General features: G+C 45.1%; 1 protein-coding gene across 2 annotated transcripts; it reads left to right on the top strand.

The window, feature by feature from the left end:
* Window positions 1-5,973: 5,973 nt before the first annotated feature.
* On the top strand, window positions 5,974-14,282 carry fam167b (family with sequence similarity 167 member B). 2 transcript variants are annotated; one of them, XM_069895070.1, is made up of 2 exons: window positions 5,974-6,354; window positions 12,198-14,282. In XM_069895070.1, the coding sequence occupies exons 1-2, from the start codon at window positions 6,043-6,045 to the stop codon at window positions 12,459-12,461; spliced, it is 576 nt and encodes a 191-aa protein (XP_069751171.1). In that variant the 5' UTR covers window positions 5,974-6,042; the 3' UTR covers window positions 12,462-14,282. The 2 variants fall into 2 exon arrangements, with proteins under 2 accessions (XP_069751171.1, XP_069751170.1); XM_069895069.1 differs by having other exon boundaries at window positions 5,976-6,369.
* The last annotated feature ends 1,986 nt before the right edge of the window (window positions 14,283-16,268 follow it).

Here is a 16,268-nt window from a genome sequence, read left to right as displayed (position 1 = left end):
TTTATGGAGGGGTAAAGTCCACGTTAGCTGCAGGCTCGTTTGTGGCTGACAAGTCTGTTGCGGGACAGGCAGACACGGTTGGAGCGTTTGCAAGGGAAAATTGGTTGGTTGGGGTTGGGTGTTGGGTTTTTCCTCCTTTGTCTTTTGTCAGTGAGGTGGGCTCTGCGGTCTTCTTCAAAGGAGGTTGCTGCCCGCCGAACTGTGAGGCGCCAAGATGCACAGTTGGAGGCGAGATCAGCCCACTGGCGGTGGTCAATGTGGCAGGCACCAAGAGATTTCTTTAAGCAGTCCTTGTACCTCTTCTTTGGTGCACCTCTGTCTTGGTGGCCAGTGGAGAGCTCGCCATATAACACGATCTTGGGAAGGCAAAGGTCCTCCATTCTGGAGACGTGACCTACCCAGCGCAGATGGATTTTCAGCAGCATGGATTTGATGCTTGCGGACTCTGCCAGCTCAAGTACTTCGATGTTGGTGATGAAGTCATTCCAATGGAGCGGAGACAGCGCTGATGGAAGCGTTCTAGGAGCCGTAGGTGATGCTGGTAGAGGACCCATGATTCGGAGCCGAACAGGAGCGTGGGTATGACAACGGCTCTGTACACGCTGATCTTTGTGTGTTTCTTCAGGTGATTGTTTTTCCAGACTCTTTTGTGTAGTTTTGCAAAGGCGCTATTTGCCTTGGCGAGTCTGTTGTCTATCTTGTTGTCGATCCTTGCATCAGATGAAATGGTGTAGCCGAGGTAGGTAAACTGGTTGACCGTTTTGAGTTCTGTGTGCCCGATGGAGATGTGGGGGTGGGCGGGCAGCTCTTCATGGTGGGGAGCTGGCTGATGGAGGACCTCAGTTTTCTTCAGGCTGACTTCCAGGCCAAACATTGTCATCCCTTTGTCAGAAATGAGGTCCCAATGAGGAATGAGCTCATGACCACTGAACCATCGGAGCCTTTCTAAATCAATCTCTGCCTTAAATGCACCTAATGACCTGGCCTCCACAACCTCCCATGGCAACAAATTCAGAATCAGAATCAGAATTTATTGTCATGAACAAATCATGAATTTCATTGTTTTGCAGCAGACTCACAGTGTAAACATTCATATAAACTACCTTACAACAGTAAATAACAATAGTGCCCTAAAAGTCAAAGTGAGGCAGTGTCTGTGGTTCATTGATCATTCAGGAATCTGATGGAAGAGGGGAAGAAGCTGTCCTTGAGCTGCTGAGTGCTCAACTTTAGCCTCCTGTATCTTTTTCCCGATGGTAGCAGAGTGAAGAGGACATGGCCTGAGTGGTAGCAGAGTGAAGAGGGCATGGCCTAAGTGGTGAGGATCCTTGAAGATAGAGGCTGCTTTTTTAAGACACTGCCTCTTGTGGATGTCCTTGATGGAGTGAAGACCGGTGCCTGTGATGTTGCAGAGGGCGAGTTAACAACCTTCTGGAGCTTTTTCTTTTCCTGAGCATTGGCACCTCCATTCCAAACAGTGAAGCAACCAGCCAGGATGCTTTAGCTGGTTCCAAAGATTCACCACCCTTTGGGTGAAGAAATTCCTCCATATCTCTGTTGTAATTGGCCACTCTTCAATCCTGTTGTGCCCTTTTGTCCTAGGCTCTCCCACCATGGGAAACAACCTTTCTACATCTACTCTGTTCATGCCTTTCAACATTTAAAATGTCTCAGTGAGATCCCCCTTGTTCTCCTAAATTCCATTGAATACAGGCCAAGAGCTGTTACTGACACAACTCTTGAGAACCCAAAGTATATCTAACATTTGCCATACAAACATCAGGAAAATGATAGATCACTCTCCACCTGCCTGGATGTCAGGAAGCTTCACACCATGTATCCTGCTTGCCCACCTCCTGCTCAAATGCTAAATATTCATCACCTTCTGATTCCATTGTGTACTATCTACAAAATGGCATGAAGTTAGTGGCCCGTGCTCTGCTAACAACACTTCTAAACCCATGAGAGTGTGGTCCGCTGTTAGACAGAAGCAAACACACAAAACCAAAGAGACTATACAATAGGCTTTAATCGGCAAGGACATCCACAGAACTGGGCTGGGTGTACTGCTGTAAACTCTGAGTGAGGCCTTGGGAGGCCGGCTCAGTCTTATATCCTGGAGGGTGATTGACACCCGACCGGGTGGGGCTTGATCCATTCAGGTTGGCTGATTGACAGCGGGCCAGATGTTGTCCTGTCCCCCATACTCTCCTGCATGTACAGAGGTTGCTCCCTGCAGTAGGCCGGTGGTGTACCACCACAAAGAGGGAACAAGCAAGGGCAACATCACACTTGAGACTTCCTCTCCAAATTGCATAACATCCTAACTTGGCCCTTTCTCATCTCTGGGCCTAAATCCTGGAACTCCTTCCCAATATCTTCATCAGAAGGGTGGCAGTGGCTCAACAAGTGGTTCACCTCCACTTCTCAGGAATATCAATGCTCAGATCCTGAAAAATGAACTTAAAGTCATTGGCTATGTATCTTTACTTCTTATGGATGCTACGAAACCTGTTGAGTTCATCCAGTGTTTCTGTGTTTTCATTAAAAAGTAGCCACTCCTGGGTATGTTCTACAGAAGCTCCTACATGTTGTTCAATCACCTGACTCTCCCCTTTCCATTCCTGATGTGTTTATTCAGGCTCTGCTGCCCCCCCCCCCACCCCACCCTCGCTCAGATATAGCCATATGTAACATAATCCTGATCCTAACTCCAAAGAATACAAGCAATCACTGTTCCATCTCTGCAGGTGAAGTCTTGGCACACATTTCAGGATTACAAACTTTTTTTGGCCATTTTCCTACTTTGATGTCACCTGATTGAGCCCTTGCTGTGCACACAGCATCTATTTAATGTATTAAAACACAGTGATCTCCAATGAATGAGAACCTGTGTTTAATTAATTATCAGGTACCTTACAGAGGAGTAAGTAAAAAGAAACTCTCGACCAGCTTATCCTGACATCAGCAGCAAAGAAAATACTGGAATCTTTTTTTGAAAGAAGCACAGTTGAACTCTAATATCCCAGTATATACAGGGCAGGCAAATATTGTCGATTTTTGGTGGTTTTTCATGTTAACACACAAATACAGTTTTAATTATTTTTTTGAAATCCTTTTGCCAAGTCCACAAGTCGTTGGAGCAGAATTAAAGTATTCAGATCATCGAATTGGCTCCGCCTTTCAGGTGGCACTGACGTATTTGTCCTCTCAACCTCATTCTCCCCATGACCTTTGACACCTTTACTAATCAAGACCCTATCAATCTCTGCTTTAAATCTACCCACTGACCTGGCCTCTAGAGTTGTCTGTGGCAATAAATTCCACAGATTCACCGCCCTCTGCCTGAAGAATCTTCTCATTTCTGTTCTATAGGAACATCCTTTTATTCTGAGGCTGTGCCCTCTGGTCCTAGACTCTCCCACTGCTAGAAACATCTTTTACACATCCACTCTATGCAGCTCTTCAATATTTAGAATGCTTCCATGAGACCCCTCCTTCCCCCTCATCCATCTAAACTCCTGGGAGTTTTGCCCCAGAGTCAATGTACTTCTCTCACTGTACATGCTGACTGACGCAGTTTTCCCATCTGTAATTTCTCCTTCGAGGTCCATTGTCTGGGGCCCGCATACCTACCACCTTTGACGATGGCTGCACTGTTTGCAGGTTGAGGTGCGGACACTGATCTCCCCCAGGTGGGTCCCCGTGTACTGGATGCAGCACTGTTCTCCCATTTTCTTCCCAAGTTAAGGAAAACGTGGACACGGAAACATCAGGCAGACACTGGCACGTTGGCTTAGTTTGACAAACAAAAGGCAGCTGTCACATAAACTGAATGGTTGTCAGTCATGAGCAGCTTCCCAAGGATTGGGAAACAGTGGTGCATTTGTCTGTCAGCTTGGGGTCAGGGCATGTTCCTGCTTTTAAATCCCGGACCACAACATGCAAACACTTGCCTTGACTTTCACTGGAGACAGGGTTGCTTCTCAATATCTGCTGCTCTAGAGCAGGTATGAAGTTCACAATGACTAAAGATGCACTCAGGACATAGGGTTGACTCTAACAGAGTGCAGTAAATCTAAAACTGGCTTCTAAAGAAACCTTGGTATCTCTAATACCAACCCACTGGTGTGAGTTTGTGTCTTCTGATGGCTCTCGGATTGGAGTGTTCACACTATTGAGCTGGATTCCACAATTCATCAATCACCCCAGAAACTTTTCATTCAGTTCCTTTCTTCAGATGTATCGAAGACTTGCTAAAGGTGTGGTATATATGTGTAGTGATCAAGATGGTAAGGTTTAAAATCATATGGGAGGTTTGCAAGAGACAAAACCTCTTCAGAAACCAATCGATAATTTCTAAAAAAATGACAGGCTGATCAATGAAACAAAACATAGAAATTAATTATTAAAATGTTTCTGTACTCCTTCTGAAAAGAAATTACATCAAACTAAATTATCTCTGCGTTGCACAGTTTGTTTACAATTCTGTTTACTGTTCTTTATTTGTTTACCTGTATACGCTGTGTAACAGGGGTTTTTTTTTGTTGCACTACCAATAAGTGGTAATTTGCCTTGCCAGCAGGAAAAAGAATCTCAGGGTTGTATGAGATGTCATGTATGTACTCGACAATAAATCTGAAATCTGAAATGGTCACAAGTTAAATAAATCGTGCCATAGTTTAAATGACAAAGGATGGGCAAAGAGATATGGCAAAGAGTTTGACCTTTCTATATCACACCTCTTGGCCTTAGCTGATCACAAATACTTGGTAAAAAGAAACTGCTAGTGAACTGTGGTGGCTTCAGTGATGTCACCAATATATAGTATGTACATCAAAGTCCTACCAACAAGTATCTTAATGCCTGTAATCAATTATTAAATACTGACTGAAGAATAAAACTTGATAGGGCAACTTTAGTTGACTGGCTGTTCTGGTGGTGCTGGCAGTGGGGTTCTGAGTGCAAGCAGGAAGAGCAGGACCTCTCCAGTGGGCAGTGGCACCTCTGCTGTGCAGCAGCCGGACTGTTCCTGCTGCCTGGACTTTAAACTCACATCTCTGGATTGGAAATCACAATTTCTGGTTCAGAACTGAGCATGTGGCTGATCCAAAAACATGACGCATGCTCCCATGCTCAGCAGGAGGTGTGCATATAAGGCTGAGAAACTCGTTTACCAATCAGGTGCAACTGATGGCAAGTGTTGGCAAAAGAAAAGTAGGAGAAGGATGATGCTGGTACAAATGCTGGAGAAACAAGCCGTTTAATAATTATGGAGGAGCAGAGATAAGATGACATGAAATAAAACCACAGCTTGGGCAGCAAAGGGACATTTTTCAGAACAGCCTTCATCAGAACTGAGAATTGGTGGAAATGAACTGATTTTAAGACACAGGGGAAGAGGGTGAACGGAGAGGTTTGCATCAGGTCACCTCATTATAGGAAGGATGTGGAAGCTATGGAGAGGGTGCAGAGGAGATTTAACAGGATGTTGCCTGGATTGGAAAGTAAGGGTTATGAGGCAAGGTAACAGAGCTTGGACTTTTCTCTTTGGAGTGAAGAAGGATGAGATGAGACTTAATAGAGGTCTACAAGATTGTGAAAGGCATTCCCAGGGTAGGAATGGCAACCACCAGAGGACATGAGTACAAAGTGAAGGGAGGGAAGTTAGGGGTAAGTGTTGTGGGTACCTGGAATGCCTTGCCAGGGATGGTGATGGAGGCTGAAACATTAGAGGCATTTAAGAGATTCAGACAGGCACATGGGATGGAAGAAAAATAGAGGGTTACCCGGTAGGGAGGGTTTAGTACTAATGGTAGGAATATATAGGTCGGCACAACATCGAGGGCCGAAGGGCCTGTACTGTGCTGGAGTTTCCTATGTCCTAACTCTGGCCTGGAACCGTTCCAGAGCGTGGCACCGACCGCTGCGTGGCCCCTTTAAGGTGAATGGGCGTCGCTGGTCCCTGCGAACCCGGGCAAGCTGCTATAAAGCGACGCTGCGGGCAGCCCCGGCATTGTGGCAGTGTGGCAGCCGGTCAGCATGTCTCTGACCCCGGCGGAGGCAGCAGCAGGAGCCGGAGCAACAGCCGCCGACTCCTCTGAAGATGATCTCCGGCAGGTGAAGGCGCTGGCAGAGAAGTTGCATTTGCAGACCCGGAGACCGTCGTTCGCCGAATGGAGACAGAAACTGCAGCTTCAGCCGTGGAAGGAGAGCGGGGAGCCGGTGCGGAAGCCCGGGGCAGAGGCTGGGGGCGAGACTGGTCCCACACCTGCACAGAGAGCGGGGGCGAAGCTGGACGTCTCTCACCACCACGTTTGCGGCTTTGCAAACATCGGCGAGGCGCTGGGGTGGGTAAGGACCGAACTTGTAAGTATTGGTAACTTCGGCAGCCGGGCGCGGAGCTCCTGTTCCTTTTTGCGGGGTTCGGATGTATGAATGAAGGGTCCCGCTCCGTTGCTGGGTGAAGAGGCAGCCCTGCGGTTTGTAACCTCAATGCCTAAGATGCTGGGAGAGAGAGGCAGTCCGCACATGATGCATCACCCATGGGAAGCCCAGGACCACTGGACAGGTGACAGCCCATCTCCCCCCCAACCCAGGGCTTGTCCGAGGCAGCCGACAGCGCTGACCTTCGTCCCCCTCTCTCTCTCCCCACAGAGCTCAGGCGTCACCGGGAACTGGCAGAGCCCATGATCCCGAACCCGATTCCCTTAGGCTTTCTAGAGACTGCCGGTGGGTTAAAACGTGGAAGTCTGCGGGCACCGTGATCTGGGTTTAAAAAAAACACAACGCTGGAGAAACTCAGCGGGTCGAACAGTGGACTTGATCTAGACAAAGATGCAGAACCAAATTTTCAGGCTTGAGCCCTTTAAGCAAAATGTAGGCAAGTGCAGGATAGAACCACAGAACATTCTAGACTGTGGTGAAACTTTTTTTTGCCTCGTCCCACTGACCTGCACCCAGTCCATAGTCCTCTGTACCTCTCCCATCCATATACCTGTCCAAAATCTTAAATGTTAAAATTCACCACCTCAGCTCCACCACTCTCCTTGTGAAGAAGTTCCCCCTAAACTTTTCCCCATTTCACTCTTAACCTGTGTCCTCTGGTTTGTATCTCACTTACCCCCAGTGGGGGGGGAAAATCCTCTCTACATTTACTCTGTCTATCCCCCTCATAATTTTAAATACCTCTATCAAATCTTTCCTCATTATTCTACGCTCCAGGGAATAAAGTCCTAACCTGTTTAACCTTTCCCTGTAACTCGGTTCCTAAAGTCCGAGCAACAACCTTGTAAATCTTCTCCATGCTGTTTCTATCTTATTGATATCTTTCCTGCGGTTAGGTGACCAGAACTGCACACCATACTCCAAATTTGGCCTTGCTAATGTCTTGTACAACTCTCCCATAACATCTGACTCCTATACTCATTACTTTGGTTTATGAAGGCCAATGAACCAAAAGTTCTCTCAGAGGCACTGATATATCAGTGGTTAGAATACTGGCCTTGTAAACCAGCGGTTGAGAGTTTGACCCTAGCTGGGACTCATTTCTGTGAGGGGTGCTGGACAAAGTGGTGATTCTCTGTCTTCCTTCTGATAGACAAAGTTGAAGAATTTCACGTAGGTTACATTTTAAATGCAGTGTTATATCACAACCCTATCCAACTGTGACACCAATTTCAGCGAATTATATATGACTGCACTCCTCAGTGCTTTACTGTGTATGTCCTTTCTTGGCTTGTCCTTCTAACACCTCACACTTGTGTGCTTTAAATTCCATCTGCCATTTTTCCAGCTGGTTCAGATCCCTATGAAAGCTTTGAAAACCTTCTTTGCTGTCTAGAAGGCTTCTAATTTCAGTATCATCTGCAAACTTGCTGATCCAATTTACCGCATTATCATCCAGGTCATTGATATAGATGACAAAAAACAATGGTCTCAGCACCAATCCCTGAGGCACACCACTAGTCATGGGCCTTCAATGGCTTCTCCCATCCAGCCATTGTTAAATCCATTTCACTACTTCACCATGAATACTGAGCATCTGAACCTTCCTGATTAACCTCCCATGTGGGACTGTGTCAAAGTCCATGTAGACCACATCCACAGCCTTTCCTTTGTCAACTTTCCTGGTAATCTCCTTGGAAAAACTCTATAAGATTAGTAAATCACAACCTACCATGCACAAAGCCAAAGGATACTTTATATAGCATGGATAAAGTTACATAATAAATATTTTGGACTTAACCCTTTCATCAAGGTATTCGAGGAATGCCTGGAATGGAGTACTTTGGGCCAATCAATGGAAAAAGTTTGAGAAACAATGTTTTTTATGGAAATGCTGGAGCAGAAAAAGTCGAAAGAGGAGAAGAGGAGAAAATTGAAGGTCTATCATCGACCAGAGTTGCAGGGTAAAGTAGATAGAAGTAGGAGAAGGAAGGGTTTGATACAAATGGAAACAGTAGACTTGTTCCTGGTAAAATGGAGAATGGATCTGATGTGAAATCATTTGAGTTCAGTCTGGGTCAAACTGGAGTAAAACATAAGTCTGCAGTCATCGTGATTGAAGTAAAAACACAATGCTGGAGAAACTTACCTGCGCAAACAGTGTATTTTATATAGCAAAGGTAAAGATATTACCAACATTTTGAACTTGAGCCCTTCAAGGTATGAGCAAAATGTCAGGGAGTTTGTGTGTTGGGGAGGGTGTGTATTAGCGATTAATTCACCAGCCTCCTCATTGCTCCAGACCAGCTACAACAGGTCTACTTAATTTCATCATCCACAAGTATTCTTAGAAATGTAGTCATGGTTGGGAGTCAACCAGTATTTGGTATAGTACACAATAGTTCTTTTATTTATTTATTACTAATTAAAATACTCCATGACACGTCAGTGAAATGGGATCTGAGGGAAACCCTACAAACTGTACAACATTCCATAATCCTTTCCAAAGCATGCAATTTCATTAGCCCTGTTGCTAACCCATCACATAACATTGCAGTACAGGCCATTTGGCCCACACTGTTGTACTGATCTATACAAATCTACTCAACAAACTAAACCTTCTTACCTCACACCCATAACTCTTTCCAAAGAGAATAGCCCTAGCTCTGCTAACCAAATCTTTTTTGAATATTTTATTTATGATTTTCCAACCTTAATCTCAATTGTCAACATTATCAGTGTCACTGTTAACTGTATCAGCATTGACAAAAATTTACAATTATCAGTTCTATACAGAGTTCAAGGTCTTTCCTGACCCCTTCCTCCTCCCCTTCCCACACCCTCAACGTTTAACACTTAACTAAACACAGTTACACATGGCATTGAAGACACTCACAACAAAGGTGTGGAACGTGTATCAGGGTTTTAAGGGTTTGTCACGGAATGGCAGCCAGAGCTCAGGCTGCTTTCTTTTGACTTTTCCTGGTGGGGTTGGGATTGGCCGCCCCCCCCCCCCCCATCAATAGATGGGGCAGAAAGGCACACTATAGTCAAGCTGCTGACCAAACCTTAACTGGGTGTCCTTATTACCTTGACAGACTGTCGGCTTTCCAAAGTGTTGTGAAATGGTGTTTGGTTCTGTTGAGTGTCTTTTCCTCTTGTACTCTTCAAAATTCAGATTTATTATTAGACTACACATAAAAGGGAAATGTAAACAAACTGCAATATGGGGGGGAAAAACATTCAGTAATAATTAATGTGCAAAGATAGTCCCTAAATGAGTCTCTGAATGAGTGTTGTTTAGGAGTTTGATGGTGGAGGGGTAGCAGGTGTGGTAGAACCTGGTGGTGTTGCATGTATGTGTTTCCTGATGGCAGCATCGAGAACAGAGCGTGTGCTGGGAGGTGAGTTCCTTTGATAATCGCTGCTGCTCTCTGACAGCAGTGTTTGCTGTTGATATTCTCAAAGGTGGGGAGAGTTTTGTGTGTGATGTCCTGGGCTGTGTCCACTACCTTTTGCCAGGCTTTTTGTGTAGAGGTATTGGTGTCTCCATACCATACAGTGATGCAGCTGGTCTGCACATTCTCCTTTCTACATCTGTAGAAGTTTACCAAGGTATTTGATGTCATGCCAAACCTCTGCAAACTCCTGAGGAAGTAGAGGCACTGACTTGCTTTCTTCATGATGCCATTATTGTGTTGGGTCTAGGAAAGATCATCTGATATAGTGACTCCCAAGAACTTAAATTTGCTCACCCTCTCCATCTCTGATTTCCCCCAATGATCACTGGATTGTACACCTCTGGTTTTATCTTCCTGAAGTCTGTTGTACCTCGCATGGATTGAGAATGAACTTCAGACAGTATGTATTAAAGGGGAGGGTGAGGTTGACAATTCAGTCAGGGAATTCCCAGGGGTTGTCTGGCATTCTCATGGTCACTGTTCCAACACTGAGTCTAATTGGAGATCAGCAGTGCTAACGTCCTGCCATTTGACCCTCGGCTCGGGGGGGGGGGGGGGGGCTCTGCACACTCCCACCTAGTACAGTTGAGTGGCTCCATTCCTTTTAATGGAGACCAATGGTGAACAGAGGGGAGAGGTATGTTTCCGGTCATTCAACTCTTTTCAAAGTCATTGATTTAGATTAAATCTGTTTAGTTGCTAACAGATTGTGTATATTCTGGCCTCTGCTTAATTTTTGGCACTCCTGAAAAAGCGCTCAGGCCCCAAGTGACTGCTTTTGACTCTCTATGAATGCTGCCTCACTTGCTGGGTTTCTCCAGTGCACTTGTGTACTGCATGCATGTATGCAATTACTTTAAACTATTTTCTTGTGTTTTAACCAATTTGAATATTTTTAAAAATAAAACAAAAGTTTAAAATTTTGTGTTCGTTGAGTGAGTTTAGTTTTGCCAGAGTCTTTTGCCCACTGAGATGGATGGGACAGGGGTTTCTCTCTGAACATCTCTGCAGATGAGGCCTGCTATTGGAAGCAGGATCTTTCTGCTGCTCAGGAACTTGCTTTAGGAATCTTGAGTGGAGGCTTGGAAGGAGCCATTGTCATCAGGTGCCTGCCTACATTTCGCTCATCACTTGATGAAGGGCTCAACCCTAAAACATTGGTAATCTATCTTAATATAAAGTACTGTTTGACCTGCTGAGTTTCTCCAGCAATGTTTTTTTTACATAGAATGTAGGACTTGCATCTTTACCAAACACTGGTTGAGATGCAGCAGGAGTAGAATGTGCAGTGCTGGCCCCTGCACCACAGGAAAGATGTGATTGTAGATAAGAGAGTGCGGAGGAGATTTGGTAGGATGTTGCTTTTGGCTCTGGGATAAGCTGAAAGATCACTTGATGGAGTTGCATAAAATTATAAAGGGCACATCTGGGGGAGATAGATGAAAATGTTTCCTTCCAGTCAAAATATCAAAAATAAGAGGGAATAGGATTTAGGAAAGTGGCAGGAGTTTTAAAAGGAATTGGAGGAGAATGTCTTTTACGAGTGACAGAGGTTGATATCTGGAACTCACTGCCAGAGGAAGTGGTGGAATTGGAGGCAGTCACTAATTTAAGAGACATTTAGATAAGCAAGGCCTAGAATATCTTGGTGCTAATTTCTACAACTGTACCATGAAGAGCTTTCTGACTGGTTGCATCACTGTCTGGTAAGGAGTTGCCAATGCACAGGACAGGAAAAGACCACAGAGTTGTGAACTAGGCCAGCAGTCTTCACTCCATTGAGGGCATCTACAAGAGGCAGTGTCTTGACAAAGCAATCTCTATCCTCAAGAGGGCCCCCACCACCCAGGCCATGCCCTCTTCACTCTGCTACCATCGGGGTAGGGGCGGGGTGGAAAAGACGCAGGAGCCTGAAGACTCACACCCAGAGGAACAAAAACCACTTCTTCCCCTCCACCATCACAATCCTGAATAATCAATGAGCCACAGACACTACCTCACAGTCTCTTACTTTTGCACATTTATTTTTAAATGTAACAGCAATGACTGTTATGACAATAATTCTGATTCTAATGTGGGCAGATGGTCTCAGTGTAGAGAGGAAAACCTGTTGGTGTGGTTGTTGGAGTTTGAAAGGATGTTGCTCTCCATGACTTAAATATTATTCCTGGCTCTGTCTAAAGGTAAACTGCTTGTGGAAACACCTTTCAATCTTTTTCTGATTATGGTTTTGCTTTGTTTCTGTCAGGATGGCTATATTGAATTGACTGTTTTGCTGTGCTCTTTCAGCGAGAGATGCAGTCCCTGGATCACCAGTTAGCACGGAAGTTGATCTGCCTACGAAGAGAGATTCACCGGTTGAAAGTGGAACAGGTCTGTCACCAGCACAAGGAGATGTTGGATGATGTGACGTATGGGCTGGAGGAGTGCGAGGAAGAGTCTGACCTGCTGTGTGACATTCCCCTCAAAGCTGCGTTCAGTCTCTCCACACCCCTCAAACACATTGGAGTGACTAAAATGAACATCAATTCCAGGCGGTTCTCTCTCTCCTGATTAAGTATGGAGCATCTTCATCAGAGAAACGACCAGTGAATAGAACTGCTGGTGAGCACCTCTCGGTGAGGGCTGGCCAGCTATCCTGCCCTTGAGCTTTGCTGCAAACTGGTTTATCGCACGTCCAATTTAAATCACACTTCAATGCATTTGGACCAGGCCTTCAAGGATGGCAGGTGGTGCGGAACTAGTGCATACGCAGGCTTCTGGTGCTGCCTGCAAGCTGAGTTGATGGAGGTTTTGCTATGCCACTGAGTTTTGATCAACAGGTGGTGGTGGAGGGGATGTGGGGGGGAGACCGGCAGTTTATTCCTCCCATGCAAAGGTAACCTCTTGTATAAACAGGAATGCTGAGAACTCTGTGTGACAGTGAGCTTCTGATAACTCTTTGCCAGATTTTTTCTGGGGTCTGGCTGAATATTCCATGCAGGTTCATCAGGCAGATCAAGAGTTGAGTAAAAACACAATGCTGGAGTAAATCAGCAGGTCAAACAGTGTCCTTTAAATAGCGAAGATAAAAATGCATGACCAACACTTTGGGCTTGAGCCCTTCAACAAGACCATGAGTTAACATGGTTGCTGGAAATGCGAACCCTCAGCCCCAGCCATTCCACCCTCCTGGATAATACTGTCCCATATAGTGACCTGACCTGAGGCTATTCCACCCTCCTGGACAGTACTATCCCAGTCTGTGACCTTGCCTCAAGTCCTTCCACCCTCCTGGATAATACTGTTCCAGATTGCTTCTCCCATTTCTTGCAGCCTAGTTTTATTTTTAAATATTCTCCTTCACATTTCAGGGTAGGCTGCCCAAACTTCAGGACACAGAATAGAGTGGTATCTCATTGCCATAAAAGTATCCTCAATTTGCCTCTGATAGATGGGCTTTGTGTGCCTTACTTCTCTGGCCCCAGTTCCTTCAAATTATGATAAATGTAAAGATTCATCTCCCATCTGAGTGAAACTGAGAACTTGGGCTCTTCTGTTACTTAGTCTGGGCCTCCTATACCATTTCTTCCCCAACCCATTTTTCCCCTCTGATTCTCTCATCTCCACACTGATCTCTCTGACATCCAAATCTTCCACATGGCTTTATCTCTGCTGTCCACATAAAATCTTCTTTGGCTTGGCTTTGCGGACGAAGATTTATAGAGGGGGTAAAAGTCCACGTCAGCTGCAGGCTCGTTTGTGGCTGACAAGTCTGATGCGGGACAGGCAGACACGGTTGCAGCGGCTGCAGGGGAAAAATAGTTGGTTGGGGTTGGGTGTTGGGTTTTTCCTCCTTTGCCTTTTGTCAGTGAGGTGCCCTGATAAAGCACCATGGATATTTTCCCAAGTTAATGTGACAATTAGATCTTTGCAGGGTAACCTATCCATGTGAAGTTGAGAGATTCTGCTTTGTTCCAAACATATTTCCGAGTGGAACTGAAACTGGTGAGTTGGCAAAGGCAGAGAAAGGAGAATAGAAAGGGAAATCTCACCCTGAAGTTTCTAACTATCAGTGAACAGAGCTTGATGTTGGAGGCCTTATTTCAGCTGTTTGAATAGGAATGAGTGGTGTCTGCTGTTGCAATGGCATGGTATGAATGGGCCCATGATAGCTGGCCTGCCCCCTGAGCCAACCTTCTGTTCCTCAGTGATTATCTGCAGGTGTGTTCATGCTACGTTTGGAATTTTGTGGCAAAATCATGAAAAATGAGTGAGAAACTCCTGAAAAATTCACCCCTTTCAAATGTAACCTTCAGCTTGTCACAACAATGCCTTGTATCATTTTTTTGTGATTCCATCATTTTAAATAAAATTAAATTTTATTTGTACAAATCCTTTTTAATTTCAAATGTGTTCAGTCATAGTAAAAATGCATATCGTGGCTGTAATTTGGAAAAATGTGTTGAGGGCTTCAGAGAAGTTCACCAAACCAAGTGGAAGTGATTTTGAAGTAAATTACGAAAGGCTGCAGACACTGTGGTTGAAGTAACAATGCAACTCAGCAGGTCAAATGGTGTCCTTTATATTGCAAAAATAAAGACACATAACCAGTAGGCCCTTTGTCAAGGTATGGCATGATTTTTAGCTGAGAAATCTGGTCAGTGGATCTGAAAGGGCCCCTCTGGGAGTGGGAGAAACTGAGGCACAGAGTTTGACATGCTGGTGTCCTGCTGCTGGTGGGGGAATGGTTACATTCAGCAGTGAACAAGATATTGGGGTTAGTTTTCCGGAAGGAGTTTGGAGGAGGTTGTAGAGATGGAGAACACTGGGAGTGTGGAGTGTCTTTAAATAAAATGATGTTGAAATGGGCATCAGACTTGTGAAGAGAAGGGGAAGACCAGGAGAGAGAAGGGATGGTTAACGTGCCCATAATGAGAAATTCACTGCAGGAAACCCAGATTTGGGTTTGAGCAAAGTGAAATACTGGGCAATATTTGCCACCAAAAGGGGGATAGATTGATCATCACCCCCTTTGATATTCAGTGGCACTATCCCATCCCATTATCCCCTGAGCACTTCCAAAAGGATAAGGAACAAAGACCTTTCAATGATCTGTAACAATAAATAATATTAATTGAACAAGTTTTGCAGTCTAATTAATACTTGACTGTGAATTAAGGTGTGAGATAAATTAAACTTAAATTCCTGTGTTTTTGTTGGATATTGTATACAGTGGAAACTTGGGACTATTTTATGCTGGAGCATGAACACTGCAAGACTAAGAGCTGCATCACACTTGAGTGGTGAGCATGCTCAGTGCAGCACATATATATACACACATGCATGACCAGTACTGATGTAAGTAAAAGTTTGTGCTGTAAATTTACAAGCTTCTCTGAGTGTTTAAGACCTCTGATGGTACAACCGAGGACATAACATGGTGGCAGCGGTGGGATTGACAGAAACCCACAGTCATGGACTGGCATTCAAGTCTCCTCAAGGGAATCACACCAGAGGAAAAGGTTAGTTGCATCCTTCTTTGGACAGGGGAGCGAGGACTAGAATCGTCGCCTAAGAATATGTTTGGACCTCAAAAGACCTAAACCAAGCAATCAAGAGGGCACTATCCAATGCCAATGCTGGAAGACATCACGTCTGAACTAGTGGGATCCAAAATCTTCAGTAAGCTAGATGCCAAGAATGAGTATTGGAATGTGAAGCTGGATGAAGAATCGACACTGCTAACAACTTTCAACATTGCATTCAGCCGGTACAAGAGTCTACACCTACCTTTTGGCCTAAAGGTGAACCAAGATATCTTCCAGCAAAAGATAGATGAGACCTACAGCGCTGTCAGCATCGCAGATGACATCCAGATTTTTGGCAGAGACTGGAAAACCCACGATCTCCACCTACATGAGGCTATGGAGAGAACAAGAGGGGCCGGCATCAAACTCAATGCAGACAAATGCATCATGAAGGTGGAGGAGTGCCAGTTCTTCAGAATGGTGGACACACCTGAAGCGGTCAGGCCAAGCCCAGAGAAGATAACAGCCATTGCTGAAATGGACCACCCAAAGGACATAAAGGAACTAAGAAGCTTCCTTGGCCTGGTCCAATATGAGTTCCTTCTCCCCACACATGTCAGACCACACAGCCAACCTCCGAGAGCTGCTGAAAGAGGATGTAGCGTTTCAGTGGTCAGTGATAATTTGACAAGCTAAAGGAAGTGGTCTGCAGAGAAATAGAACTCACATTACAAGTAGATGCTTCCATCAGAGGCCTCGGGGTAGCATTGGTACAGGAAGGAAAACCGATAACCTTTGCTTCAAAAGCCCTGACAACAGCAGAGACCCGATATACCAATATTGAAAGGGA

Source organism: Narcine bancroftii, chromosome 8, assembly GCF_036971445.1.
Source record: "Narcine bancroftii isolate sNarBan1 chromosome 8, sNarBan1.hap1, whole genome shotgun sequence".
Classification (NCBI taxonomy): Eukaryota; Metazoa; Chordata; class Chondrichthyes; order Torpediniformes; family Narcinidae; genus Narcine; species Narcine bancroftii.
This window is presented reverse-complemented; position numbering and strand designations above follow the sequence as displayed.